Source organism: Thunnus albacares, chromosome 15 (assembly GCF_914725855.1).
Source record: "Thunnus albacares chromosome 15, fThuAlb1.1, whole genome shotgun sequence".
In the NCBI taxonomy this organism is placed as follows: domain Eukaryota; kingdom Metazoa; phylum Chordata; class Actinopteri; order Scombriformes; family Scombridae; genus Thunnus; species Thunnus albacares.
The window spans coordinates 19,944,144-19,971,912 of NC_058120.1; the positions used below are offsets into that span (position 1 = coordinate 19,944,144).

The following is a 27,769-nucleotide window of genomic DNA, read 5'->3' on the forward strand; positions in this document are numbered from 1 at the left end:
CAGTAGCTGCCAATCTAAGTAGCTCATGCGTGAATGGGTCTGCCATCTTGGACACACACAAATACATGCATGTGTGTGTGTATATACATATATATATATATATACACACACACATATATACACACGCACACACACACATAATCATATCTAAACTTTTTATAGCAGCTCTGCGTGTGGTTTGTCCAACTGGTGTTGCCGTACCTAGCTGTCCAACGCTTCTATTAACACGTATTTCAAGTACACATAGAGACAGAAGAACAATTATCAAGGGGAAATAGGATAAAAATTATTTGGTACCATAAAAAATTCCACAGTTTAACAAAAATTGTTACATTAATAGCACATAGACTACTTTTTGCATCCCACCATGCATTTCCTCATGTTTCACTGATGTGCAAATTACAGTTATGTGACACCTATCTGTGATGCAAAATGAGAAGAATTCAAAACTGTCTGAATTTTTTACTATACTCACTATAAACAACAGAATGTTTAATAGGGAGTGGTGAATGAGTAAATGTTTTTGGTCCACTGACTGTGTATAATGTTTTATTCTGGATATATAAAACTTTTAAACACAAAACCACAATGGTGCCACCTTTATTTTCATTCCTTGATGGGGAAAGCAGAAAATTATGATGAAGGGTTGAATCATGGGGCTCCACTGTTCAGAGATATACTTAATTACATACTCCATCCTTAAATAAATGCATAAATTACACTCTCCATCTAATCACATTTCACAGTACCTCACATTCCCTTCATTTTTGCCTCTGCATTTTATATGTTGACATCTGGGAACACTTTCTGAAACACTGCGGTATTTGCAGTCTTATAGGGCACCAAATACTGCATACCAGTACCAACACTGGCTCTATACCCAGGGGGTTCAACGGGTATAAATTATGTGCCCAGACAAGGTGTATTTCCAGGCTGACACCCTACCAGTGCAACCGGTCAGCTGAAGGACCCACCTTTATGTAACTTCACCTACACTTAATACATAGAGCTAATGAACATATTATGTAGTGATAATAATCTCAATGTTTATTTCTACCTGAAGATAGTCACAAAAAATAATTTAACTTCATCCAATACTGTAGTAATTTGTCTAAATATTGTGCAAATTGGATAATACTTACATAAATTCCAGTGCATCTTAGTGTGTGTGTGTCTTGTGTCTTGTTCTTAGGAAAGAATGGCTCAGGGATATATGTTCATGTGCTACTGGTCTGTATTTTACTGTACCTTGCCAGATGTTTCAGTCAGCAAAATTGTGTCTTGAGCACAAAGGTGAGAAGGTAAACTGAAAAGACCCTGGGCAAGTAGGTGAGGCAGACGGTCATCTGGGTGACAAATGTGTTTTGAGGAGACACAGAGCAGGACTGAAAGAGAAAGAGGGGTAGGATAAGAACTTGGAAGGGGACAAATGTAATACAAAGTAGCTAACCAACTACAAATTCTCATTACGCTGAAAATATTTCATAGCTCATTTTCCTCATTAAAGTATCAGAGTTTCTCACTGGGTCCCACTTTCTTTTTTTTGTTGCACCTTTAACATGTCAGGCTACTGTAAATTGAATTTACAAGTGTAGCTCATGAGTTAACAGTTCACAAACACATTTACACCAGGGGGTGAATGAGTTTCAGGTTATTTATATCCCCCCCCCCCCCCCCCCCCCCCCCCCCCAAGATGTAACATTGGTATCAACTTCTTTTCCTGGGGTCCATATTAAAATGATACAAGTAATCATTGAATGTTCACCCTTTATATTGTTTTATGCTCTTTTATTAGTATTCTATCTTCTTTATATGGGATCATCTCTTATATTTGCATCTTATTTGTTTATTTATTTGTGTGGTTATTTATTTTACTTAAATTTCACCTGCTTTATATGAGCATATTTCTTTTATACACATTTGCTTATTTATATGAACTTATTTTGTGTATTTACATGGATTTCTGATTTTCTTAAATTCTGTAAATCCTTTTAATCTGGATAACACTTTGTACTTAAGCTGGAAAAGTGCTATATAAATAAAAAAAATATTATTATTATTACACGAACACCATATGCAGCACAAAATACATTTACAGCAACAATCATAAAAAAAACAAACATACTAGGTAAACACAGGTAAACTGAGCATGTTTCTGTCACATTTGCAGTAATATTGTTTAATTTCACGATCCGATTCCAGAATCTGATGTTTCAAACTTCTGTTTACTGTCAGTCTTTTTAAATCATAACGGCTTCAGTTTTAAATCGCATCAACACTTTATTACCCGTTGCCGTTAGCTAACTCAGTTGTGAAAGTAACCTGAAAGGTTATCTAATAACTCAAGAACACCGTACAAGGGGACAATTTGACCACAGATAGTTATCTGCTTTTTTCTGGTAAGTGGCTTTGGCCCAGTTTGTGACTGTCCTACTGCTTTTTCCTCTGATAACGTTAACGTTATTAGTTACTTTACATTGGTGATCATGGTATGATGTTTGTAACTTTACTTAGTAATAACTAACCTAAGCTATATGCCTGGTTAGCTCATAGCTGTCAAAACAAAACAATAACCATATAACGCTAACTAACAAATTAATTAAGTTAATTTAACTAACAAAATGCATGATGCTGAGGTTAGCTAGATTATCTAAATAACCAGTAACATTTTGTAACAACTACCAAAAGTATCAGTATGTGATAAAGTATGAAAAACCTTTTGCAGTAGTAACTGCTAACATTACCTGAAATGTGTAATTGGGCGACAGAGCTTCAGTAACACCTGGCTAAATAACATGAGGAGTAGGACGTTAGAGTACGTTAGAAAACGGTTCATTGTCTAAATTATGGACCAATAAAAGCTTTTTGTCACCATTGTTAAAACAGGTGTAGTGGAAATATTGATTTATTTTCCAATTACATTGAGGAGAAACAAGGGTTTACTGTAAAATGTTTTTTTTTTCCAAAACAGGTAGCTCTAAGTATTATGTTTCAACTGGCTTGGTTTAGGTAACTTACGGTAGTTAAGGTTACCATCACTAACGTCACCAATTTGCTAACTCACCGAGCTTTAGCTAACGCTAAGCTGTGTGTAGAATTTGTGGCATCTAGCGGAACGGACTTCACAGAAATGCAACACAATATTCATAAGTATGTTTCAGTTGGTGTGTAATCACCTGAAAATAAGATCTTTGTGTTATTTTCGTTAGCTTGGAATGGGCCATTTATTGTTACAGAAGGGGCGGGTCCTCTTCCAAGAAGCCCGCCATGTTGCACCGCCATGTTCCTACAGTAGCTCAGAACGGACAAACCAATCACTGGCTCTAGGGAGATCCTTTCGCGTTTTTCGCGAGTTTCGTGGCCACCGAGGGTTATTCAGTTGGTTGCGGTTGCAATCTGCAACCTCACTGCTAGATGCCACTAAATCCTACACACCGGTCCTTTGGCTGCAAACCTCGCCCTCAACTGTAGCATTTGTACACTGCAGCATTCTTACTTTTTCAAGTAAGGGATTCCTAATCCTAATAAATAAAATAAGTAAACATATTGTCTTACATACAACTAGTGGTATATAGCAATGCAGATAGGTAGTTTGGGTTTCATGTGCTGAGGCTTATAGCTAATAGTTTGAGATTTATTCCAATATAATGAAAGTGCATGGAGTTTGTTTGTGGGACCTACATCCCTGAAACATTATATTTTAGAAATATGAAAGCAACACATCTTTACAGAAACAATGTCCAAGTTCCTGTCTCTTTATGGTTTATGTTGTTTATCTTATCCCTCCCTTTCCCTTTCTCTCTGTCTCACCTGCATGTTTTGCCATCTTTTTACCCCTTCTTCTCTCTTTTCTAACATCTCTCTGTTTGACTGCCCCCCCAGAGTTTCTGTGCTTGAAAAACTCATCATGACTGATTGTAAGAGACAGAAAGACGAGTGGAGGGAACAGCCTTTCAATACAGAACAAGGACTTCACTCCACGGATGAGGGAAAGCTGCCATACCCAGCCCTGGCCCCTGTGGTCTTCTCCTTCTTGAAACAAACCACATGGCCCCGTAACTGGTGTCTGTTCATGGTCAGTAAGCCATATCCTTCCTTACTGCTGGACATCTATCCCTGTCTGACACCTTCTAAGACTAAATATGTGCAATGATCATAATTATTTAAATACCCTTTAAGCCTGACTCGATATTAGTGTTAAATAATTTTAAATGGATAAAAGGACTCATTTTTAAGAAGGCACATACAATCCTTTATCACTGTTTATGCTCTGTATTGTTTGTTTCATCTGTTTTGCAACAGAAATTGCATGTCTTAAACTGCCTGGAATCAGGTCTTATTTCAGATCAACCACAGCACACAAACATTTTTTTGCAAAATGGTAATTTGCAGCACACTTTACCCCCATGTCTTTCTTTTTCAGGTACTGTATGCGTCTGTTTGGCATATTAAAACACTGTGTTTATTCTGTCATTATAAGTTCCTGTTCTCTGTTGTTGATGACTTGTATGACTGTAATTGCATGCTATGTGTTTTGACCTTAACCCCTTCCTCCACGTTTTTTGATTATGCATCTTTACTGATGGTCCTGCTCAACTTTGTGCCTCTGGGCATGTATCAGCCCTGTGGAGAGATGAGTGAAAACCTACAGGTCAGTGTGACACCTGCAATCTCATAAGTGGGTACTGGCAGTGAAATGTACATTTACTGTGACATAAATGCGTTCTTTAGATATAATATTGAGAGGGTATTCGCTCACATGGCCAGTACAATTTTCCTGAGTCATGCTGCATTTCCCGTTTAACACTGTTTACAGCAGTGTCTGTAATTGCTGCAGGCTAGATACCTGTGTTGTGGTGTGAATATTTCAGTAGTAGTAGATATTGTTATATATTGTCACAGATAGCATTTGCATACTGCTAAACCAGAGTACTTTTGCACACCTATGTTAGCAGAAGTGTTGTCATGTCTACTTTATGTTTAATTGTGTTTCTTTTTTTTTTAAATCATGTACGGCCAGGCATTGGATTCTTTTTTCTTTGCATTCTTTCTATTGGAAATGATCATCAAGACAGTGGCCCTGGGAGTCTTTGGTCATAAAGGGAGTTACCTCAGCAACAACTGGAACAAGTTAGATTTCCTCATCATCTCCGGAGAGTTAGTATCCTACAGTGCCTTTCACTCTATTGTCTCTTTCATCTGCAGATAGACATACATACATAAGCATACAAGCACATACACAAACACGGCTTAGTTTTAAACTGGAGAAACAAAAATGTTTAGACAGCTTATGTCTGACATTTTGACTATATTTTAGAGAAGACATTTTTGAACCATCAGCCTCTCATGACTTTTATAAGAACAGACTATGAGGATGTGTGTACATATTTATTTTTGTAGGTGAAAGAACACAAACTAAAGCAATTTCTTCATGTTTCCATCTACAACTGTACCTGTAGGGTGTTGGATCATATCCTGGCCTCCCTTGGCATCTTGTCGGGGTTACACATGTTTCAAACACTCAGGCCAATGCGACTGATTGGCAGAGTACCAAGTAAGTCCACATATGAACATTTGCAGGTCTTGATGAGACATTGACTTGATATACGTAGGCAGGCAAATTTATTTTCTGTCCACTTCTGTATCTTCATAATATACATTAACAATCTGGCATTGGTAAGAACAATCTGAACATATACTGTACACTGAAATACCAAATGATGGGAAAGACATAAAGCTTTATTAAGCTGTGTCAGAATGGTGTGGATTTAACTCTTTTGTCTTCATTTTGGAGTATTTCTGTTAAGTTGTCCACCCTGATGTACAATCCCATCCAATGCAACATCATTACAAACATCAGTGCTAGCTCTATAAACATACATTTTAATGATGAGGAAAAATCTAACTGACAATTGAGGCTGGATGGTGAACACATGTGGTGAGATAAAGACCAGCCGCAGGGAAGCTGTGAGTTCAAATCTCTAAGCATGAAGCTGTCACTAAAAGTATTATCAACCACTGTCCATTACTTGCCATAAAGAGGTTGTAAGATCAGTAGAGTTCGTAAAAGAGCAAAAGTCAACTTTCTATCAGGAATTTTAAATTCAAACATGCATATGTGCTATATGCTTGTGTTTGTGTGTGTGTGACAATAGTATTGGTCAAAACAGTCAATTCTGATGGCATAATTACTTCCTGTGTTCACCTGTGTAGGTATGCGAGTCTTGGTGACAGTGATTGTCGACACCCTGCCCATGCTTGCAAATGTTCTCGTCCTCTACATCTTTTTCATCCACATCTTTGGCGTTGTGGGAGTCCAGATGTGGGCAGGGCAGCTGCGCAACCGCTGCTTCCCGGGAGAGGTTATCCCCACGTAAGGAATTTGTTTGGTCTGCTCTTCCAGTATTTGATTTTTTCTCCCCATGTCTCTCTGGGCTAGAGGTAGCACAAATAGATTTGAGAGATCACGACTAACAGTCATTTTCATTATTGAATAATCTGCCAATTATTATCTCAATTAACTGATTATAGTTTCCTCTTTAAAATATCAGAAAAACTGTAAAAACAGATGCCAATCACAGAACCCAGTGGAATTGCTTGTTTTATCCAACCAATTAATTCTATTACTACATAAAACCATGAAAAACAGCAAATCCACATGTTTGTGTTTCTAGAAGCATCAAATACTTTGCTTGAGAAATTACTTTTAAACTAAACAATTAATTAGTCATCAAAATGGTTACCAATTAATTTTCTATTGATTGACTAATCAATTAATCATCTAATTGTTTCAGTTCTACTATGATTTGATTGCGTTGTGACTGTTACCTTTTCAAGACTTATAAGGAAATCTAGCAATATAGTTAAAACTATACCATGACAGTAATAAAAATCACTGAGTAAGCATTACAGGGTTTGATATGCATTTATAAGTTAATATTTCTTAATTTTTCAGTCAACTGTATATCAATGTATTGCTTATATGACCTACTGTATGCAACTTATGTTTTTTTCTCAACCTACAGCACAAAATACCCCATGATGGACTCAAAACATCACTACTGTGTAATGAGTGTCTATCTATAGTATGTCAATTCTGTAATCAAGCTTTTATCATTCTTTTTATTAATCCAGAAAATACAACATGTCCCTAAGTCCATACTATGTGACCAAGCATGGTGAAAAAAGCCCATTCATCTGTTCACCTGATGACAAGAATGGGATGGTGCGCTGCCGTGATGTGCCGCCTTACACCGAGGATGGGGTTACCTGCTCATTGGACCCTCACCACCATGATTCAGCTACAGAGGAGCCAGTCCCTGCTGTGGTTAGGGCCAGTACCAACAGCTGTGTAAACTGGAACTTGTACTACAACGTCTGTCGCGCCGGGGACCTCAACCCTCAGATGGGAGCTATCAATTTTGATAACATCGGCTATGCCTGGATAGCCGTCTTCCAGGTACGTTTTGCAAAAACACGGAGGGCAGGGAGTTAAGAATATCAGGGAGACGCCTCATGAAACTGTATTTTGACAGTTTATTATGGTAGCATGTGGTAACAGTCTGAATTGTGAGGAAACACAGTGCACTTGTTAGACATAAATTTATTTTGTTTTTGACGAGGATGTGGTAAGGAATTGCTATCTATCATCTATCTTTTTATGATCTATCATATAGTCACATGTGAGTCAATGCTTTCCTCTGGCTGGGGAACCCATCATTACTTTTTAGGGCACAGTATTGTGTTTTTTGTTTGTTCTGGAGTTTTGATTCATCATTTCATAGTTCACCATATTTTTTAACTGAGAGCTTATTAAAATGTTATTTTCTTTCATTTTATTGTCATAATAAAGCACAATAAAAAGTGAGGAGGACATTGCTACATAGTAATATGTCACTTTCTGTCTCTCTCTACCGCCAGGTTGTCACACTGGAAGGATGGACAGAGATCATGTATTATGTTATGGATGCAAACTCCTTCTGGAGTTTTGTGTTTTTTACATTGGTCACTATTGTAAGTACCTACTTGTGTATGTTTATTGTTTTAATTTACAACATTAATATTTGACTGGGTTCCTAGGTTTTCTTCCATACTGGTAAATTTTCAGTAGAATTGCTAACATAACTGCCTTTGAGTTTTTTATTATAGTTTTTATTGGGCCCAAAATATTGGGCACAGTGCTACATGCACCAGTATTGGGCTTGCTCCCTCTAAATAGCCACTCTTTACTCCCCTAACCAGATGGGCTCCTTTGTCATGATGAACGTGTGCGCTGTTGTCATCGCCACCCAGTTCTCCGAGACCATGGAGAGGGAGGTAGAGGAGCCGCATTCCGGCTTGTCTGTCAAGAATCTCTTTGAAAAGTTCATCAGCTTCACCTCCTGTATATACAACAGGTCAGATACTATATAGATACCAGATACTATATAGTTCATTTTTTTTTAATCTCCTACACCTCAACAACATCACATGCATTCCTCCTGCGAATCAGTCATCCAAAATGTGCTTTTCATATTTGTCATGATGAAACTAAATAAATGCAAATAAATGCTAAGTAAATGCTTTCTTATTGTGTAGCTTTAAGTGTACTAGTTTATTTTCAGACAATGGGTGGAAGTATCCTAGTAGAGAAAGTGAATTTCACTCACACAAGTTTAAGCATGACTTTAGAGTTTTGGGGGGTTTTTTGGTATTATGGTATTACTCTTGTAATTTGGTAACATGGTAGTACTTTTATATCACTGTCAAAAATACAGTGTCAGGACAAAGCTTGAAGTTTAAATGAAGCTCTTGTTCAATGTACTCACTGGTCTTCCTGTGTGTGTCTTGAGCTCTTTATAGGTCTCTTGGTTGAATAACTAGATATGTTTTGTTTTGAGCATTTACTTTGCACCAGTAATTTTGTCTTTCTGAATGTGACCCCAAAAGGGTAGAGAACCAATTTCCTAGAGATGCATTCAGAAGCAAACACACATTAACACACACACATGCACACTGCCAGAACAAATCATTATGTCTTAATTTAATCTTTTGAGGGATTTTCAGTTATTAGTTGTTATTCATACTGTTTTTCCTTTTACCAATAGACTTTGGAACAACAAGGTGAACCCTGAGAGATGGAACAATGCCTCATCGGTGAGACTAGTAAACAACTTTCTGCAGTACCACCAGCAGCAGCAGTGTTGCCTCAGCAACAAGAGGCCAATTAAATGACCTCCCTATCTTCCCCTCAGGTTGAAGGTCACGGGCAATGGTACGAGAACAGGAGCATACTGAGTCTGTACTGGAAACAAGCCAAGGAAAAACTCAAGAGGGTCGTTAAAAGTAAATTCTTCGACCGAGCAATCATGTTGGCTGTTTTACTCAGTGTTCTCACAATAGCCATAGAGCACCATAAGCAGGTGAGATGGAGGGGAGTGTTTCTGTCTGCTTACTATTTGCCCTCTCAAGGCTTCTGTAAATTTCAGATGTGCAAGCTAAATGATTCCCTGGTGAGCTGAAAGGTTCAAAGGTAAAATGACTCTTGCAGGATGTAACAATGAATATGGTTCCACAACCACTTTGCCTCTGATTCAGCAAATTTTGCAGATCTACACATCTCAAGTGACAGTAGAAGAAAATCGCGTTTGGGCTTCAGTATTTTGTTATGTGGGGGATGAAGAGAGATACTTTCCAAAAAAAGTTTTAAAACAGGCCGACAGTCCTCTCTTTACAGATGTCATATGAAACAGCACACAAAAATGTTATAGTGAATCATCAAAAGACAGCTGTGTGTGTTGCAGGTTATGTTTTCAGCTGTCAAACACATTTAAAAAGCTTCAGGCTGTTAGGCTTCCTTCCTGTGTGCTAGCTGTGTTAGCTATGTATCTCTCTCTTAATCAGTATCTCTCTGCCCCTGTGTCCTTTTTTCCTCTTCTCTCCCTACAGCCTAAGGTGTTGACAGATGTGTTAAAGACCAGCAACATCATCTTCACCATTATATTTTTCATGGAGATGGTCCTAAAGCTGATGGCTCTCTCGTGGTCATACTTTAAGGATAAAAACAACATCTTTGACTTTGTCATCGTTATCATCAGGTAATACGAACCCACACAGTCTGACCTTTGACCTCAGCATATTGTTTTGTCCTGTAATTTTAGCTTCCATTGAAATTCTCATCCGTATTTCATTGTTTGAAAGTAGAAAAGTACTTGCACCGGCTATATGCTGACAAACTTTAAACACTCACCTCTCACAGGAGCCACAAATTTTATTTTTTGACATTGGTACACATAAACAGTTCAGGTTATTGTGTAAAATAAACATGGTATCAAACTTTGTATCATACTGGAGGTCTATGGCACTGACTGACCGATGTGAGACTTTAGTAATAGTGGTTGGAGTACAGTGCATGCCAGTACTCCAAGCAAAATGTCAATATACAGTTTACTACATACATGGTTACAGTTTTCAGACAGAATTGGCCAAATGCAACCGAAAACTTTGAAGTTGTCCAACAGCGTACCAAAATTGTGGTTGTTTTTATGGTTTTCAGTTTGTGGGAGATAATTGCTAAAGCTGATGGTAGGTTGTCAGCGCTGCGTGCATTTCGCCTGCTACGGTTTGTGAGGCTAGTTCACTTCCTCCCTTACCTGAGGAAACAACTGCTTGTGCTGAAAAGGACCATAGAGAAGGCAGCTGCGCTCTGCATGCTGCTGCTATTTGCCACCTTTACTTTTAGGTATGTACACACACACACACACACAAATCGCTCTTCTCTACATGTCTATCTGCTCTACATGTCATTTGTAAAGTCACAGGGAATCGCAGTAGATAATTATTATGATCTATTGCATTTAAATAATCCTGACTGCATTTTCTTGTTTCTTTGCAGCGTACTGGGTATGCACCTGTTTGGATGCCAATTTAGCTTCAAGACGGTGCACGGCGACACCATCACTGACCGCAAAAACTTCGACTCACTCCTCTGGTCCATGGTCACTGTATTCCAGGTTAGTTTTTGACTCCCTATTTTATGCATTTCATCCTTTGCAATATGTGCATCGATCTCTGTCTATGTTACTCTCTTTCATTTAATCTCATTAATCTAGATTCTTACTCATGAGGACTGGAATCTAGTCCTATACAATGCCATGACTGCCACCTCACCATGGTCCGCTCTCTACTTTGTGGCTCTCATTATTTTTGGAAAACATGTGCTCCTCAACGTACTTGTGGGCATAGTTGTTAAGAGCTATCAGGCGAAGGTATGGATCTCTGCCTTAGTTTTACATACAATCAATAATCCAACAGCTACATGTTTAATAATTGAATGAACAGCACACTGACACAAACACTTGCATACACACCTATGCTGAGCTCTATCACCTGTTGTTCCAGCACTCCTCCAGTTTCTCAGACTCCTCTCTCTCACTCTGTGGGCCCACCAGCTCCACTACAACCAGCTCTTCTTCTGAGACAGACATTTCACCGACAGATAACAATGAGGAAAATGTAAGTTCCTAAGAATCATAGCTTCCAAATTATGGATTCAGAATCTGAATTAATGTGTACCCTGTATCCTGCATGGAGATATTACTTGTTTTGAAAGACTTGTTTACTTTGCCCTTGTTGTTAAGAGCTATCAGGCAAATGAATAGAGATCTCTGCCTTAGTTTTACATACAATCAATAATCCAACAGCTACATGTTTTATAATTAAATGAACAGCACACTGACACAAACACTTGCATACACACCTATGTTAGACTCTGTTACCTGTTGTTCCAGACCTCCAGTTCCTCAGACTCCTCTCTCTCACTCCGTGGGCCAGTCCGCTCCACTGCAATCAGTTTACCTCCTGAGACAGACTTTTCACCCACAGATAACAACAAGAAAGATGTAAGTTCCTAAGAATCATACCTTTCAAATTCTCCATTCAGAATCTGAATTAATGTGTACCCTGTATCCTGTATGGAGATGTTGTGTTGAGAGACTTGTTTACTTTGCCCTTGTTGTTAAGAGCTATCAGGCAAATGAATAGAGATCTCTGCCTTAGTTTTACATACAATCAATAATCCAACAGCTACATGTTTTATAATTGAATGAACAGCACACTGACACAAACACTTGCATACACACCTATGTTAGACTCTGTTACCTGTTGTTCCAGACCTCCAGTTCCTCAGACTCCTCTCTCACACTCCGTGGGCCCACCAGCTCCACTGCAATCAGCTTACCTCCTGAGAATGACTTTTCACCCACAGATAACAACAAGAAAGATGTAAGTTCCTAAGAATCATACCTTTCAAATTCTCCATTCAGAATCTGAATTAATGTGTACCCTGTATCCTGTATGGAGATGTTGTGTTGAGAGACTTGTTTACTTTGCCCTTGTTGTTCAGAGCTATCAGGCAAATGAATAGGGATCTCTGCCTTAGTTTTACATACAATCAATAATCCAACAGCTACATGTTTTATAATTGAATGAACAGCACACTGACACAAACACTTGCATACACACCTATGTTAGACTCTGTTACCTGTTGTTCCAGACCTCCTCCAATTCCTCAGACTCCTCTCGCTCACTCCATGGGCCCATTAGCTCCACTGCAATCAGCTTACCTCCTGAGAATGACATTTCACCGACAGATAACAATGAGGAAAATGTAAGTTCCTAAGAATCATAGCTTCCACATTATGGATTCAGAATCTGAATTAATGTGTACCCTGTATCCTGTATGGAGATATTACTTGTGTTGAAAGACTTGTTTACTTTGCCCTTGTTGTTAAGAGCTATCAGGCAAATGAATAGGGATCTCTGCCTTAGTTTTACATACAATCAATAATCCAACAGCTACATGTTTTATTATTGAATGAACAGCACACTGACACAAACACTTGCATACACACCTATGCTGAGCTCTATTACCTGTTGTTCTAGCAATCCTCCAGTTCCTCAGACTCCTCTCGTTCACTCCGTGGGCCCACCAGCTCCACTGCAATCAGTTTACCTCCTGAGACAGACATTTCACCGACAGATAACAATGAGGAAAATGTAAGTTCCTAAGAATCATAGCTTCCACATTATGGATTCAGAATCTGAATTAATGTGTACCCTGTATCCTGTATGGAGATATTACTTGTGTTGAAAGACTTGTTTACTTTGCCCTTGTTGTTAAGAGCTATCAGGCAAATGAATAGGGATGTCTGCCTTAGTTTTACATACAATCAATAATCCAACAACTACATGTTTTATTATTGAATGAACAGCACACTGACACAAACACTTGTATACACACCTATGCTGAGCTCTATTACCTGTTGTTCTAGCAATCCTCCAGTTCCTCAGACTCCTCTCACTCACTCCGTGGGCCCACCAGCTCCACTGCAATCAGTTTACCTCCTGAGACAGACATTTCACCGACAGATAACAATGAGGAAAATGTAAGTTCCTAAGAATCATAGCTTCCACATTATGGATTCAGAATCTGAATTAATGTGTACCCTGTATCCTGTATGGAGATATTACTTGTGTTGAGAGACTTGTTTACTTTGCCCTTGTTGTTAAGAGCTATCAGGCAAATGAATAGGGATCTCTGCCTTAGTTTTACATACAATCAATAATCCAACAGCTACATGTTTTATAATTGAATGAACAGCACACTGACACAAACACTTGCATACACACCTATGTTAGACTCTGTTACCTGTTGTTCCAGACCTCCTCCAATTCCTCAGACTCCTCTCGCTCACTCCGTGGGCCCATTAGCTCCACTGCAATCAGTTTACCTCCTGAGACAGACATTTCACCGACAGATAACAATGAGGAAAATGTAAGTTCCTAAGAATCATAGCTTCCACATTATGGATTCAGAATCTGAATTAATGTGTACCCTGTATCCTGTATGGAGATATTACTTGTGTTGAAAGACTTGTTTACTTTGCCCTTGTTGTTAAGAGCTATCAGGCAAATGAATAGGGATCTCTGCCTTAGTTTTACATACAATCAATAATCCAACAGCTACATGTTTTATAATTGAATGAACAGCACACTGACACAAACACTTGCATACACACCTATGTTAGACTCTGTTACCTGTTGTTCCAGACCTCCTTCAATTCCTCAGACTCCTCTCACTCACTCCGTGGGCCCATTAGCTCCACTGCAATCAGCTTACCTCCTGAGAATGACATTTCACCGACAGATAACAATGAGGAAAATGTAAGTTCCTAAGAAGCATAGCTTCCACATTATGGATTCAGAATCTGAATTAATGTGTACCCTGTATCCTGTATGGAGATATTACTTGTGTTGAAAGACTTGTTTACTTTGCCCTTGTTGTTAAGAGCTATCAGGCAAATGAATAGGGATGTCTGCCTTAGTTTTACATACAATCAATAATCCAACAGCTACATGTTTTATTATTGAATGAACATCACACTGACACAAACACTTGTATACACACCTATGCTGAGCTCTATTACCTGTTGTTCTAGCAATCCTCCAGTTCCTCAGACTCCTCTCGTTCACTCCGTGGGCCCACCAGCTCCACTGCAATCAGTTTACCTCCTGAGACAGACATTTCACCCACAGATAACAACAAGAAAAATGTAAGTTCCTAAGAATCATAGCTTTGAAATGCTCCATTCAGAATCTGAATTAATGTGTACCCTGTATCCTGTATGGAGATATTACTTGTGTTGAGAGACTTGTTTACTTTGCCCTTGTTGTTAAGAGCTATCAGGCAAATGAATAGGGATCTCTGCCTTAGTTTTACATACAATCAATAATCCAACAGCTACATGTTTTATAATTGAATGAACAGCACACTGACACAAACACTTGCATACACACCTATGTTAGACTCTGTTACCTGTTGTTCTAGCAATCCTCCAGTTCCTCAGACTCCTCTCTCTCACTCCGTGGGCCCACCAGCTCTACTGCAATCAGTTTACCTCCTGAGAATGACATTTCACAGACAGATAACAACAAGACAGATGTAAGTTCCTAAGAATCATTGCTTTGAAATTATCCATTCAGAATCTGAATTAATGTGTACCCTGTATCCTGTATGGAGATATTACTTGTGACCTGTTTACTTCTCCCTTGTTGAGATTATAGTTACAGTGTTGAGACTGACGTTATTGTACCCATAATATATTTCATGTTGTTCCAGAGCCCGTCAAGACCCGAGCAACACTGCTCTGACTCTGTGCCCAGTGAATCCACCATGATTAACGCAGCCCCTGAGGAAGACTCTGCACCTGCAAACAAAGACAATGTAAGTTCCTTAGAGTGATAGTTTTGTAAGTCTGATTTTGGACTCTCCAAGAGTTAATTTTACACTTTTGCAGCAGTAAGTGATGCAATAAAGGTTGCTTTGGGATTAAAGAAAAAATCTGCAACATTTTGCTGGTGTGTTGAAACCTTTATTTTGTCCATGCTTTGGATAAGGAGAGGCGGCTGATGCGTAACTTCCCATGGATCCAGAAAGTACTCCGCTGGTGCAAAGCACATGAAGAGTGGTCATTCTATGTGTTGTCTCCACAGAACAGGTAAGTGTCATAAACACAAACACACATGCACACACACACACACCTTTGTGTTTCTCCTGTCTTTAATGTGAAATGGCAGTTAGAGTGTCTTTATCTTCAATAACATTTTTTTTTCTATTTCCGAGTGAAACTGAATATGTGGATGGGATTTAGGTATGAGATTGATTTGATCAAATCCCTCTGATATGATTGGATCACTCAAAAGTGGAGCAAATAGAGCTGTGGAGTGATATGCAGCTGCAGAGCACCGTTGGCCTCCACCATTTTGAAGTGTGTGTGTGTGTGTTTTTGTGTAGGTTCCGCAACTGTTGCCAACATGTGATCTCACACAAGATGTTCGACCACATGGTTCTGCTCTTCATTCTCCTAAGCTGTGTCACCATTGCTATGGAGAGGCCTGGAATAGACCCCAAAAGCATGGTGAGCCACACATACATGTAACCTGCTGTTACTCTGGAAACAGATTTACAGTAAACCCTCACAGAATGGTGAGGCACACACACACACAATCACACACATACACACACACACACACACAGCACATGCACACACATATACTGCACATGTGAGGCCACACAATTGAAAGACACTAAAACACACAAACTATGCACAGTCAAACTGGATATTATGCATTTTCTTTGAACAAATAATATGTATGTGAGTTTGATTATATGAAATACAAAACACATATTAAAGATAAATCTCATTCTGCCCTTTAGGAGCGATGGATCCTGAAAATGTCCCGTTACGTATTCTCTGCTGTGTTTTTCGTAGAGATGCTTTTTAAGGTAAACATCAGTTTTCTTTTTTAACCTTGGAGGTATATGGTCATTGGGAAATGACATTATATTCTTACTGATAAATAGCACTGTTGAACGGGCCCTGTTCCCATTAAGAAGTCTTTTTAACAATTCTTTAACTTTGTTATGATTTTGGATCAGTAATTGTCTACCTTAAAATCAATTTTTTTAGCTCAGATCTTTAGCTGAAGTAGTGTTTCAATTAATTAATAGTAGTGTAAGCTTGTATTGACATGTTGTGCTTCAAAACCAGGTTCTAGCTCTCGGTGTGGTGATTGGGAAGGAGAGTTATTGCAAGTCTTCCTGGAATATCATGGATGGCTCATTAGTGATTCTGTCTGTAGTCCACATCTTTGTCTCTCTGGTCAATACGGACAAAAATAACGTGTTGGGCATGGTGAAAGTTCTACGCCTGCTCCGTGCACTTCGCCCACTGAGGTACATAATTTATTTATGTGTGTATGTTTGTTTTATCTTTGTGTAAGTTGATACTAGTCTATATGTGCATGTACTGTGCGTGTGTGTAAGCATCCCACCTTTACTTCATATTCCGGTCAGTTGTGCTTGTGTCTGTAAGTACATATGCTAGTTCTAACACACATCTTTTTGTTTGTGTTTGTGTGTTCCAGGGTGATCAAGCGAGCCCCGAGGTTGAAGCTGGCTGTGGAGGCTCTGATTGCCTCGGTTAAACCCATTGGGAACATTGTTCTCATTTGCATCGTCTTCTTCTTTTTCTTTGGCATCCTTGGGGTGCAGGTGAGATGGCATGCATACACATACACACAAACACACACACACACACACACACACACACGCCAAGTGATAAGTTCACGGCTGGCCCACTACTTTTGATGCAATTGAGATGATGTGAAGACAATGACAAAAACGACCTGACTCTGTCTCTGTCTTTATCTCACACAAACACTCTAGCTGTTCAAAGGGAAGTTCTACTATTGTGTCGGTCAGGACACACGTGCCATCACCAACAAGACTGACTGCCTGTCGGCCAACTATCACTGGGTACGGAAGACATACAACTTTGACGACCTGCTTCAGGTAGGCACCAACACGGAGGGTGAGAAAGGGAGAGGGAAGGAGAGGGATGCAGGAAGAAAGACAGGCGATTAGCATTCTTGCCCACACAAAATTAACTAGCTAAAAACTACGTATAAAAACAAAGCAACCTCTGGGGCTATAAAATGAAGCAATGCAGAAGTGCCAAAATCTGCAGCTCCTTAAATGACCAGTTGAGGCTGGCTCCAAAAGCGAGTCATTCCCCATGTAAAAATGCCCAACTTTACAGCAGAAATAATGGTTACAGCCTGGTACAAAAAACGGTGTTGGTCTCTATAGCTAATTTCCCCGTTCATGACAACTGTACGGGGGGTGAATTTTTTTTATAACACACCCGTTTAAGTTTTATTAAGCCGTAAAGTTATGCATAATGAAGGACATGGCTGCTTTGAGTGACAGGTCCACCAGCCGCTAGGTGGCTTGTTTCAGTCATTTGGCCCGCCTCTTTGCCCATTTTTGATTGGCTGGGAGTTAGGCAGTGTCACGCACTGTCAAGATGGCGATGGCTGGAGCGGCTCGCTTTAAGCTTCAAAACCGCTCTTCAGAAACCAACGGGTGATGTCACGGTAACTACGTCCATATTTTTATACAGTCTATGATAAAAACTCACTCTATTTAAGAAAGGTATTCTATTGATTTGTTGTTTTACTGTTTGTTGCTATACTGTAGTTTTTGTGACTGTATATCTGCCTACTGTGCATACTTTAATTCATGCTGATTAATCCATACTGTTTAATTCAATGTTTTTATCCAAAAGCTGGTGTTGCAGAAGTTTATCCTCTTTTACTTAGAATTTTATTGTATTCAGGCCAATGTCGTATCTCCTATCTCTCTATATGAAGCAAGGAATCTCTGTATGTATGTTTGTCCTTCATATATCTCGAGAACAGTTCATTCGATCTACTTCACACTTGGCAGGTGCATTGCTGGGAATGCCAGAGAGTGCACTGTTGAAATTTGGTGCAGTATAAAAAGTATATAATATAATATATTTGAAAAGGAAACCCTAAATTGAATTGTAGTCTTTTAGTCTCTCTCCCTCATCATAACTTGAGAACAATGAGAATTTTCAATGTCCTCATTTTACCCACTTCAAGGTGGATCAAAAAAAGACATGCTGTTATGCTGCCGTGTACACTCACACGAACACACAAATGTTTGCGCCATAGAGTCGCAGATGAATGGGATAGTGGGAGAGTAATTGTATCCCTTGTGGCTCTCCAGAGGACAGCACTGAGACTCAAATTAGAGCACTGACCTAGTTAGCGTTCTGTCAGCAGGAGGGGGTGCTGCCCCCAACCCCCACCCACGTGAATTAACTTGTTCACTGACTGAATTGTTGACAATCACTTCGACAATTCAGTGTTTGGTGGCCATCACCGATTTAAGTGTCAGTCCACAGACAAAAAATATACATATATTCAGTATAATGATAATTTGGTAGTCTCCAAACATCACAGTAAAACACCAGTTTATTGATATGATAGGTAAGAAATACATCTACCACCATAAACGTCTGAACACCACAAACACGTATTATAAATGTTGTTATTTTTCATCAAGGACCCCCACCAGATGACTAGACCACAGGTGGTGGTGACAACATTAACGATAGTTCAGTGTCCCGGGAAGCAAATACTGGCCAAACTAATTTGGAACTGGCCAAATTAAATGGGACGCAGCAATCATTGACACTGTTAATTACACCTGCTATGACATCATGTCACCTGCATGTCTGTTATGAGTCAGTTATTCTATATATAGTGACTTTTTAGTAATTATGAATCATTAATGCTGTTGAACAACATTGTACTTTGGAGATTAATCAATGTTTAAGGTGTTTTTTTAAAAAATAAACAAAGATGATGAGTGATGGACAATATGCAAATTTGATTTCGACAAGACATTAATAAGTAATCACATTACTGGAACATAAAGGAAGATGACAATGTGAAGCTCAGTGATCAGCTGCAGCAGGAGAGAGACACCCATCAGGAACTATTTGAGACAGAGAAGAAGTCTCATGCTGAAAGGATGAGCGAGGACCAGGAGATGCTCAACAAGCTAAGGGCTGAGCAGGAGGCCCTCCGTCAAACCATGGAGCGGCAATGGGAGAATCTGAAAACAAGACTTGAGGAACAGACCTCCACCAGCCTTGAGCTTGCCACTCGACTCCGAGCTGAGTAAGAAGCAAGTCAGGCCCTCCAGGCAGAAAATGCCCGGCTCAGAGAGAAGCTGAAGGAGCAGGAGGATAAAACCCATGTTGCTGTAATGGCCGTTGAAATGCTGGTAGAGGAGGAAGTTTCTCAGGAGAAGGTCCTGGAGAAAAAAAAGAGGCGCTCAGTGTGGAAAATAATCCACCACTTCTTCGGTTTGAGGAGGAGGAAGAAGGACAAGAGGGAGAATGAGTCAACACTCAACTGAGACTCCTACACTGCTGTGACTCAGCACCCCCTGTTTAAATATAAATGCTCTGTATAATTGTATTTTATAGTACTATAGTTGTATTGATGTATTTTTTATCTTTCTCTGTCTGTTATCACCCTATTCATAACATACAGTAAAGTCATTTACAGAGCAGGAAATGTTCTGATCTTTAATGGTTGTCCAAACAGAAAATTACAATCTCCTTTGCTAGCACACCATCAACATTTGAAGGATTGTACAGAGTGAATGACCGCACATTTTATCTAAATATTGCAGTTGAATGATGCACTCAATCAAGGATTATGGCATTTTTTGTCAAATACGCATGCTTACAAGAATTTGGCTAGGTCATATCAGAAAAATAATAGGCCTATGCAATACCAAAAAATAAACCACTTTCCTTTTTACAGGTTCAGTCAAATTGGGTTATGTACCAAATTTTGAGAACATTAGATTAAATTTGTAGCCTACACATGGAGAAGAAGAAAAAAATTGCTACAAATTCCAAATGGTGGAAAATGTGTAGGTGGAAACTGGTGTGGCCTATATGACAGTCCATGGTTGGGCACCTGCGGTTGGACCAAACTATCAAGAAAAAAAGTAGTTTCTACACTTCAAGGTTCAAGAGTTTTGAGATAAAATGTTAAATGCTAAACATATATATGGAAGGCCCCATTTACACCGAACATGAACCTGTTCTTCCTGATTAATTTACCTTAATGAACTTTGAATAATAATTTGTGTCTAATATGGGTTTTCCACAAAAAAAGGGTCAGTTATCTCGTTAAAATCCTTGAAACGACATCTACTCCTTCTCCCTCATTTAAAATGACAGAATCTACAAATATGCAAATAATGTTCATTTCAGAAGTTTAACTGCCAGACACAAGATGTCTCCTACTTCACTTCATAGTTTATTCTCAGTGTTAATGCTCTGGAGGCTTCAAGTTTCCACATCACACTTGTGTAAGTTGAATATTGGACCACGATTGGCTCCAAACTAGTCACTGTTAAAGAATGAAAGTGCATTTGCTATTGATAACCACAGATTATTACAGAGTGAGAATCACTTGCTGGCATTGCATAGCATGTCATCTCAAAAAGTGCTTAACAGATTGCAGTAAAATTTAGTGCAGAACCATGAAGAGGCTAAATTTTTCCCGGATTCCTTGATCCAAGCAAATATTTCAGTGTATAGTGGCATAACAGATTGTCCACTTAATTTTTCATTTTGTAACATTTTTTTCAAAACCCTACCTATAAAAAAAATAATCACGTAATCCTCACCAAATGTGGTACGTTATATATTTAAATGATTCCCCACATTTTTTGTTTTTTTTAATATGACATTGTGTAGATTCAGATGCAGATTAAACAATTGTAAACATGTTCTGTTATTAGAATAACTAAAAAAATTAAGAGAATTGAGCAGTGCAAGAGGAGGTTTCTTCAGCTAACTGTACTGAATTTGTGTGCTTTAACCAAACTCAGAACCTGGAAAATCCCTGTGTGTTGACTTAACAGTTATTTCTCTGTTTCCCATTCAGGCTCTGTTGTCCTTGTTTGTAATGTACTCTAAGGACGGCTGGGTCAACATCATGTATGATGGACTGGATGCTGTAGGAGTAGACATACAGGTATTGTTTCTAGCAATATGGCTGATGTTTATACAGTGTCATGCACATGACAGGGAACAATGGCACTGGGATTTATTTAGAAACTCTAGAATATGAGGGGATGGTGAAAGATGCATTACTAAACAGCGATAATTTAATATTGACAAATATTAATGTGCACATAATTCCATAAATGCACAATTTTACGTGTCAGTCTCCTGTTTGAAAAGCCCACCGAGTCACTTTCACACAGTCACAACCGCAACCTGAGTTGAGAGGACTTAGTAACATTTCCATAACACTTCACGTCTAATTTGAATGCAGACACATTATTGGAATGGTTACAGCAAGCACAATGTTAATATGCAGAGAGATTTATTAAATGCAAAATCTGTTTTGTAGTGTAGTAAATTTGTTTAATGTCTTGCACACAAGAAAATATAACCTGATGTCTCCTCTCTTCTCTTTTCAGCCTGTGAGGAACTACAACAGATGGATGCTTGTTTTTTTCATCTCATTCATGATTGTGAGCATCTTTCTGCTGGATATGTTTATCGGGGTGATGGTGGAGACCTTCCACGAGTGTATGAACAAGCAAAAGACAGATGAAGCGTTACCAGCCAATGAAGAAGAAATAGTGGAAGACCAGACCAACAGAGGAGCTGGTTGGTAGTTTGTTTTTTTTTTTAGCTTCCTTTCAGAACCTAAAAAACAAAAGAGAAAGATTGTCTTGGTCACACAAACAGTGACTGATCACAAAGGTGTTGGTTACGTTACTCTGATGCATGTAACTGCATGACTGCAGACTTCCCTTCCTCAAACATTCAATGAAATCTTTGGAAACAAGATGCAACCAAATTAATCTCCCACTTACCATCCATCCACAGAAATCTACATTGGTTTTTAATATTTTGGGAAATACACTTGCTTTTTTTACCTTGAGTAAAATGAGGAGACCGATTAAGTAAGTTCATATTTGTGCATTCAGAAAAGAACACACCGCACATATAATATTTCAAATTCAAAAGACACTTATTCACACTAGTGCTCTGTTTCTGTAACTGTAAAAACACTATTGCCATATTATCACATTAAAAAGTTGTGCACAAACAGCCTGTTTACACATCCATGCAAGTAGTGAGAGTGACTACAAACAATAAAGCTGCAAAAGAATCAAATACCCAGTAGATCTACAGGGAAGTGTGTGATAATTCTCTGTGGGTTTGTCACTATTAGTGACTCCTTTCACATTACACATCGTCATTTTATCCATTGTTGATATATATTTCTGTGTGTGTGCATGTTCCAGATCCTGAACAGGCGCCTTATTACGCACACTACTCACCCCTGCGTCAGTCTATTCACACTCTGTGTACCAGCGACTTCCTGGACCTCTTCATGACTGTTATCATCATCATCAGTGTGTTGATTATGGCGTTTGAACATTATAACCAACCGAAGGTAATGCATGCACACACACACACACACACACACACACACACACACACACACACACATACACACACACACACACACACACATAGTCACTGTCACTGTCAACAAGTGTTGCAAGCTCATAATAATAATGATAATAATAATAAACTTTATTTATATAGCACCTTTCATAACATAAAATGCAGCTCAAAGTGCTTTACAGAAAAGGTATTAAAATATTTAAAAATAATAAAAGAAAGAAAAAAACACAATAAACAATAAAAAACTACGAAGATAAAAAGAGGTAAAATCATCAGGTGATAAGAAAGATAATACAGGTACTAAAAACAACTGATAACAGTAAAGAGCAAATAAAAGGTTGATTTAATTAAAAACAAGACCATAAAAATAAGTTTTGAGTTGCTTCTTGAAAATATCAATAGAGGATGCTTGTCTAATATGTGGTGGGAGTTTGTTCCAGATCATTGGTGCATAGCTGCAAAAAGCTGCCTCACCATACTTTTTGCATTTTATTTGTGGCACATTTAACAAGCCAGCGTTAAACGACCTAAGCAAACGGTTTGGAACATACTCTGACAAGCAATCTGAGAGATATGAGGGTGCTTGACCTTTTTGGGCTTTAAAAACAAGTAAAAGAATTTTAAAATCTATCCTCAACATTACAGGTAGCCAATGCAGTGACGCTAATACTGGTGTAGTATGTTCCCTTTTCCTAGTTTTGTTAAAATTCTTGCTGCTGAGTTTTGAACGAGTTGCAGCTGATCAATGGTTTTATTGGGTAAATCAGTATGAAGTGCATTACAATAATCTTAGCGTGAAAAAACAAAGACATGAGTGAGTTTCTTGGCATCTTACAAAGTAAGGTAGGGTCTGACTCTTGCAATGTTTCTTAAATGATAAAAAGCTATCTTTGTAACGTCGTGGATATGACTTTTAAAATTTAATTCAGAGTCGAGGATAACTGCCACAAGAAATAAATTTGCATCTACTCTGTGAGCAGATAGAGATAAATGTGTGTGTCTGTGTTTTCAGTATGTAGAGAAGCTGATGGAGTATTCATACTATGTGTTCACTGCCATTCTAATCGCTGAAGTCCTGCTGAAGATTGTGGCGTTCGGTGCACTGAGGTTCATTAAAAACAGGTAACACACTAGAATTAGAGAGAATTGAATCTCTTAATTTGCATTTGCTTGTTAGGTATTGTGACCCTAACCCTAAAATGTTACATTATACGTCTGCATGTGTGTTTAGGTGGAATCTGCTAGACGTCGCTATAGTCGTGGTCTCCGTCATCAGCATCATTTTCACAGAGATGAAGATGGCAGATGCAATTCCCATCAACCCCAGCATCCTTAGAGTCTGCAGAGTGCTCAGACTAGCACAAGGTATGCACACATTCAACAAAACTAAACCTTTTTAGTTTTCAAGGTATCTGTGTGTGACAAATATATAGTCGAGTGAGTGTGTGAAGTACGCACGTATTGCACACAAAGTTATGTATTCACGACAGCTCCTGTGTCTCTCCTCAGTGCTGAAGGCAAAAAAGATAAGAGTTCTGCTGAAAACTGTTATCAAGACGCTGTCACAGGTAAACACACTGTGGGGTTGAATTTGTTTTCTTGTCTTATATGTGATTTGTTATATGTATGTAAAGTGAATATGAAGGTTTTGTTTTGCAAAAGGATAAGCAGCTAGCCACTGCTGGATTTTAGCACGAATTGATGAATTTTAAAAGTTTTGCCCACATTACAGAATGCAGATTCTGACCCTGAAGTGTCTCTATGTGCACACTCTTTGTTATGCACACCAGTCAGTTGTATTATTAAGTCTGCAAACTAATAAAGACCAAACACTTCAGACAGGACCTGATTTTTTTTTTACCAACTCAAAATTCAGGAGGCTATAAAGCATTATTGATGAGTCTCTGATGGGAACAAATGAGAGCAGATAGAAAACAGAAATGCTAAAAATACTTTCATATGCTTAGAAAACAATATGAATTAGAAGTAAATGCTTTGTTTCTCATTCAGCTGAGCTACATTAAAGGCCACAGACTTTTCAAAGTATCTACATTGTAGTAATTGTTGCGCAGAGGATCTAACATGTATTTTGCTTCCAGGTTGGAAATCTTTGTCTGCTCTTCACATTCTTCTTTTTCATCTACGCTGCCTTAGGAGTCGAACTCTTCGGCAAGCTAGGTCAGTAACACCGCTAGCAGAGTGAACAGATACACATAGGCTAACTGCGAAGGATCATGGTCCCAAAGCTGATGCCAGTTTTGACATTGTTGCCAAGGAAACAAGAAAACCCTTAACCCCAAACCTAAAGTTTAAATCATAGTGGACTATAACTTAGTTGAATTGGGATAAATACTATAGGCCTACTCTACCAGCACCCTGATCAGGCTATGTGATAAGAGATAACAAAGTATTAATACGTTTAAAACTGTTTTTATCACTTCAGGAAAATTCTTTGTGGTTGAAACCAACATGTATACAGAGCAGAAAAATAAATGTCTGTGTTGTGTGCTACTGTGTTGATCAGAATGCACTGAAGACAACCCGTGCCTGGGCTTACATCGACATGCCAACTTCAGGCACTTCGGGATGGCTCTGCTTACACTCTATAAAGTCTGCACGGGAGACAATTGGAGTGGCATTATGCAGGTATGCGTACTCAGACATGTCCTAACTATAAAGGACGCAGTAATGAATCAAACCAATATATTATAGTCAGTATATAGTCTCAGTATTGCTCTCTCCTTTCTGAATTTTGCTCTATGTCTCTCAAGGACACGCTGAGGGAATGTCACGCAGGTGACGACTGTGTGAGCTACCTGTCATGGGTCTCACCAGTCTACTTCACCAGCTTTGTAATAATGGCTCAGTTCGTGCTGGTGAACCTGGTGGTGGCATCGATCATGCAAGCACTGGAGGAAAGCAACGAGGTAAAGGAGCTGCAACTGTACAGACCTAGAAAGCAACACAAACATATAGCCATTCTTTCAACTCCATCGTAATTTTATTTTTTAGCCAATTAATATTATTGGGTTTAAATTGAGTTCAATAACTGCTTACAAATTCAAAACAACTGAATAAATTCAACTGATTCAGTACTCAGTCTTTACTTTTACTCCATACCAAATCACTAAAAACAAAAGAAGAAATTAAATAATGTCCTCTCATTGTAACTTCATGTATGAAAACTATTGATGAACAAATGTATTAACATGAAAGTGCAGGGAAATTTGCACAGTATGATTGCATGTGCATCTGCATGTCTAGATATATCTAGAGCAGTGTGAGTTATTTTATAATATAGTCGACTGATCCTTTAAGCTTCAGTCCCGCTGTCACCTTTATAAACTCAAAGTCATTGCCAAAAGTCTAAATCCTCTAAGATCAGAATCCTCCAGAGACAAACAAAGTCTCCATGTCCACGTTTTTACTCTCTCTAGTTTTCATAAATGATTAAAAAACACAACCAAAACAGACAAGAACAAAATAATAATAATTATAAAATAAACAAAGCTTTGTTTTCTGACTTTTTGAGACTGAAATGTAACAGAAGAATATTTAAATATTTCAGAAGAACCCTACTAACTTCTGTCTCCCCCTGGAGGAGGAAGAACTGCGGGAAATTGAGCAGGCCTCGCAGTCTCCAGGGCCTCCGGATCCGGCTCCGGATCCAGCTCCGGATCCGGCTCCGGATATGGCCCCGGCTCCGGCTCTGGCTCCGGCTTATCCGGCCTTGAGGTCAACAGAGAAATTCCGAGCTCATGTAACGACTGTCTTGTTTTAAGCAGGATATAAATATGTGTAAATAAGATTGTATATACCTGTAAATTTGTTTAAATGCCACATGTTTGCTTTTTGTTCCTCTCTTGGCTTATTTAATTGTAAAAGAAGGCTTTTTAGAAAATTAATTAACTCTTCAATCCTTATTTTCATGATATTTTCTTGTTGTTTTCTTGTAATTCTAGTAATAATATGAACTGTAAATGAGATTGTATATTTTTGTAAAATGCCACATGTTCCTTTTGGTGGCTGCTCTTATTTTGGAATGAATGTTTTGTACATGGTTTTCTTGTTTTAAGCACTATAACTATAAATTGTTATAGAATATATTAATGTGTAAATATGGTGAGTTGTGAGTTATAAATGTGTATGATGATTTTGATTGAATAAATTGAGCAAACCTGATTTACATACATAGACAACTGTTTTGACTTTTTTATTCATTAAACTCAAAATCATTTTGTTGTTTTGAGTAGTAATATCAATTGGCTTTAATCAGGGGGTCCATATAGATACAAGTATGAGCAATCAAATGAACTGCATTATTCCGCACAGTAGTGAACACAATGTTACAATTTTGTTAATTGCCACATATTTGCTGTTAAAACTGGAAAAAGAACGTTTGCCATTGTTTAAAATGGCAGATAGGTGGTGTACAGAAAATGTATGAATATGTTATGTAGAAACTGTAGAAATTTGCTTAGAATCATGTTGTATGGAACTGGTATACAGATGTGCAACCCGTTAAACTGATTAAAGACTAAAAACATTATATTTGCCTGAAAAAAGCTGACCTAAAATGATTTAGAGTGACTTCAGTTTTTGTCTGAAATTCAAAATCGGGGTTGTCTATCAAGCTGAAATTGAAACAATAGAGTCTTGTGTGCAGTATGTGTGGTATTTTCATTTGCTACAGTAGCAGGAAATTGTTCAACATTTGTAACAGTTAGCCTCAAACAGATAACTCATCTCTCTTATCTGATGGCTGAAAGAAAAGGATCACACAACCTGTTCACATGTAGCAGGTCTATTGACTGTGTAGAAATCCGAGATTATTAGTTTAA

General features: G+C 38.5%; 2 protein-coding genes, 1 long non-coding RNA gene, 1 pseudogene and 3 gene segments (V, D, J or C); 3 read left to right on the plus strand and 4 right to left on the minus strand.

Moving 5' to 3' along the window:
- The window catches only part of elavl1a (ELAV like RNA binding protein 1a), a 16,092-nt gene extending 12,754 nt beyond the window's left edge, over window positions 1-3,338 (minus strand). Inside the window, exons 1-2 of one of the 2 annotated variants that reach the window (XM_044374903.1) lie at window positions 3,177-3,338; window positions 1,249-1,385 (exon numbers count right to left, since the gene is read on the minus strand). The gene's annotated coding sequence lies outside the window, so the exon portion shown is untranslated. Of the gene's footprint in view, window positions 1-1,248; window positions 1,386-3,064; window positions 3,148-3,176 lie in introns of those variants that run through there. The other variant, XM_044374904.1, reaches the window with a different exon arrangement.
- The window catches only part of LOC122998180, an 88,746-nt pseudogene that overhangs the window by 50,066 nt on the left and 10,911 nt on the right, over window positions 1-27,769 (plus strand).
- Window positions 1-27,769, minus strand: part of LOC122998179 — a 106,236-nt gene that overhangs the window by 49,015 nt on the left and 29,452 nt on the right.
- Window positions 1-27,769, minus strand: part of LOC122998174 — a 94,726-nt gene that overhangs the window by 40,331 nt on the left and 26,626 nt on the right.
- LOC122998178 overlaps window positions 1-27,769 on the plus strand; it is a 92,577-nt gene that overhangs the window by 33,966 nt on the left and 30,842 nt on the right.
- On the plus strand, window positions 2,241-27,114 carry LOC122998152 (voltage-dependent T-type calcium channel subunit alpha-1H-like). 16 transcript variants are annotated; one of them, XM_044374865.1, is made up of 41 exons: window positions 2,241-2,399; window positions 3,883-4,086; window positions 4,558-4,651; window positions 5,021-5,157; window positions 5,460-5,554; window positions 6,214-6,373; window positions 7,135-7,459; window positions 7,921-8,013; window positions 8,242-8,396; window positions 9,087-9,135; window positions 9,234-9,401; window positions 9,928-10,076; window positions 10,535-10,720; window positions 10,874-10,991; window positions 11,091-11,246; window positions 11,380-11,493; window positions 11,769-11,879; window positions 12,151-12,261; window positions 12,533-12,646; window positions 12,922-13,035; window positions 13,311-13,424; window positions 13,700-13,813; window positions 14,478-14,591; window positions 14,867-14,980; window positions 15,158-15,262; window positions 15,436-15,536; window positions 15,833-15,956; window positions 16,256-16,324; window positions 16,590-16,774; window positions 16,966-17,092; window positions 17,267-17,392; window positions 21,385-21,474; window positions 21,926-22,118; window positions 22,763-22,914; window positions 23,941-24,050; window positions 24,160-24,293; window positions 24,438-24,496; window positions 25,028-25,106; window positions 25,453-25,574; window positions 25,700-25,855; window positions 26,530-27,114. In XM_044374865.1, the coding sequence occupies exons 2-41, from the start codon at window positions 3,908-3,910 to the stop codon at window positions 26,707-26,709; spliced, it is 5,196 nt and encodes a 1,731-aa protein (XP_044230800.1). In that variant the 5' UTR covers window positions 2,241-2,399; window positions 3,883-3,907; the 3' UTR covers window positions 26,710-27,114. The 16 variants fall into 16 exon arrangements, with proteins under 16 accessions (XP_044230800.1, XP_044230805.1, XP_044230804.1 ...); XM_044374863.1 differs by having other exon boundaries at window positions 2,242-2,399; window positions 26,497-27,114; XM_044374864.1 differs by having other exon boundaries at window positions 2,242-2,399; window positions 21,926-22,112; window positions 26,497-27,114.
- On the minus strand, window positions 8,212-20,962 carry LOC122998191. Its single transcript, XR_006407363.1, has 3 exons — window positions 20,680-20,962; window positions 9,154-9,156; window positions 8,212-8,221 (listed from the first exon to the last, which is right to left on the minus strand). It is a non-coding gene; the product is annotated as an uncharacterized LOC122998191 (long non-coding RNA).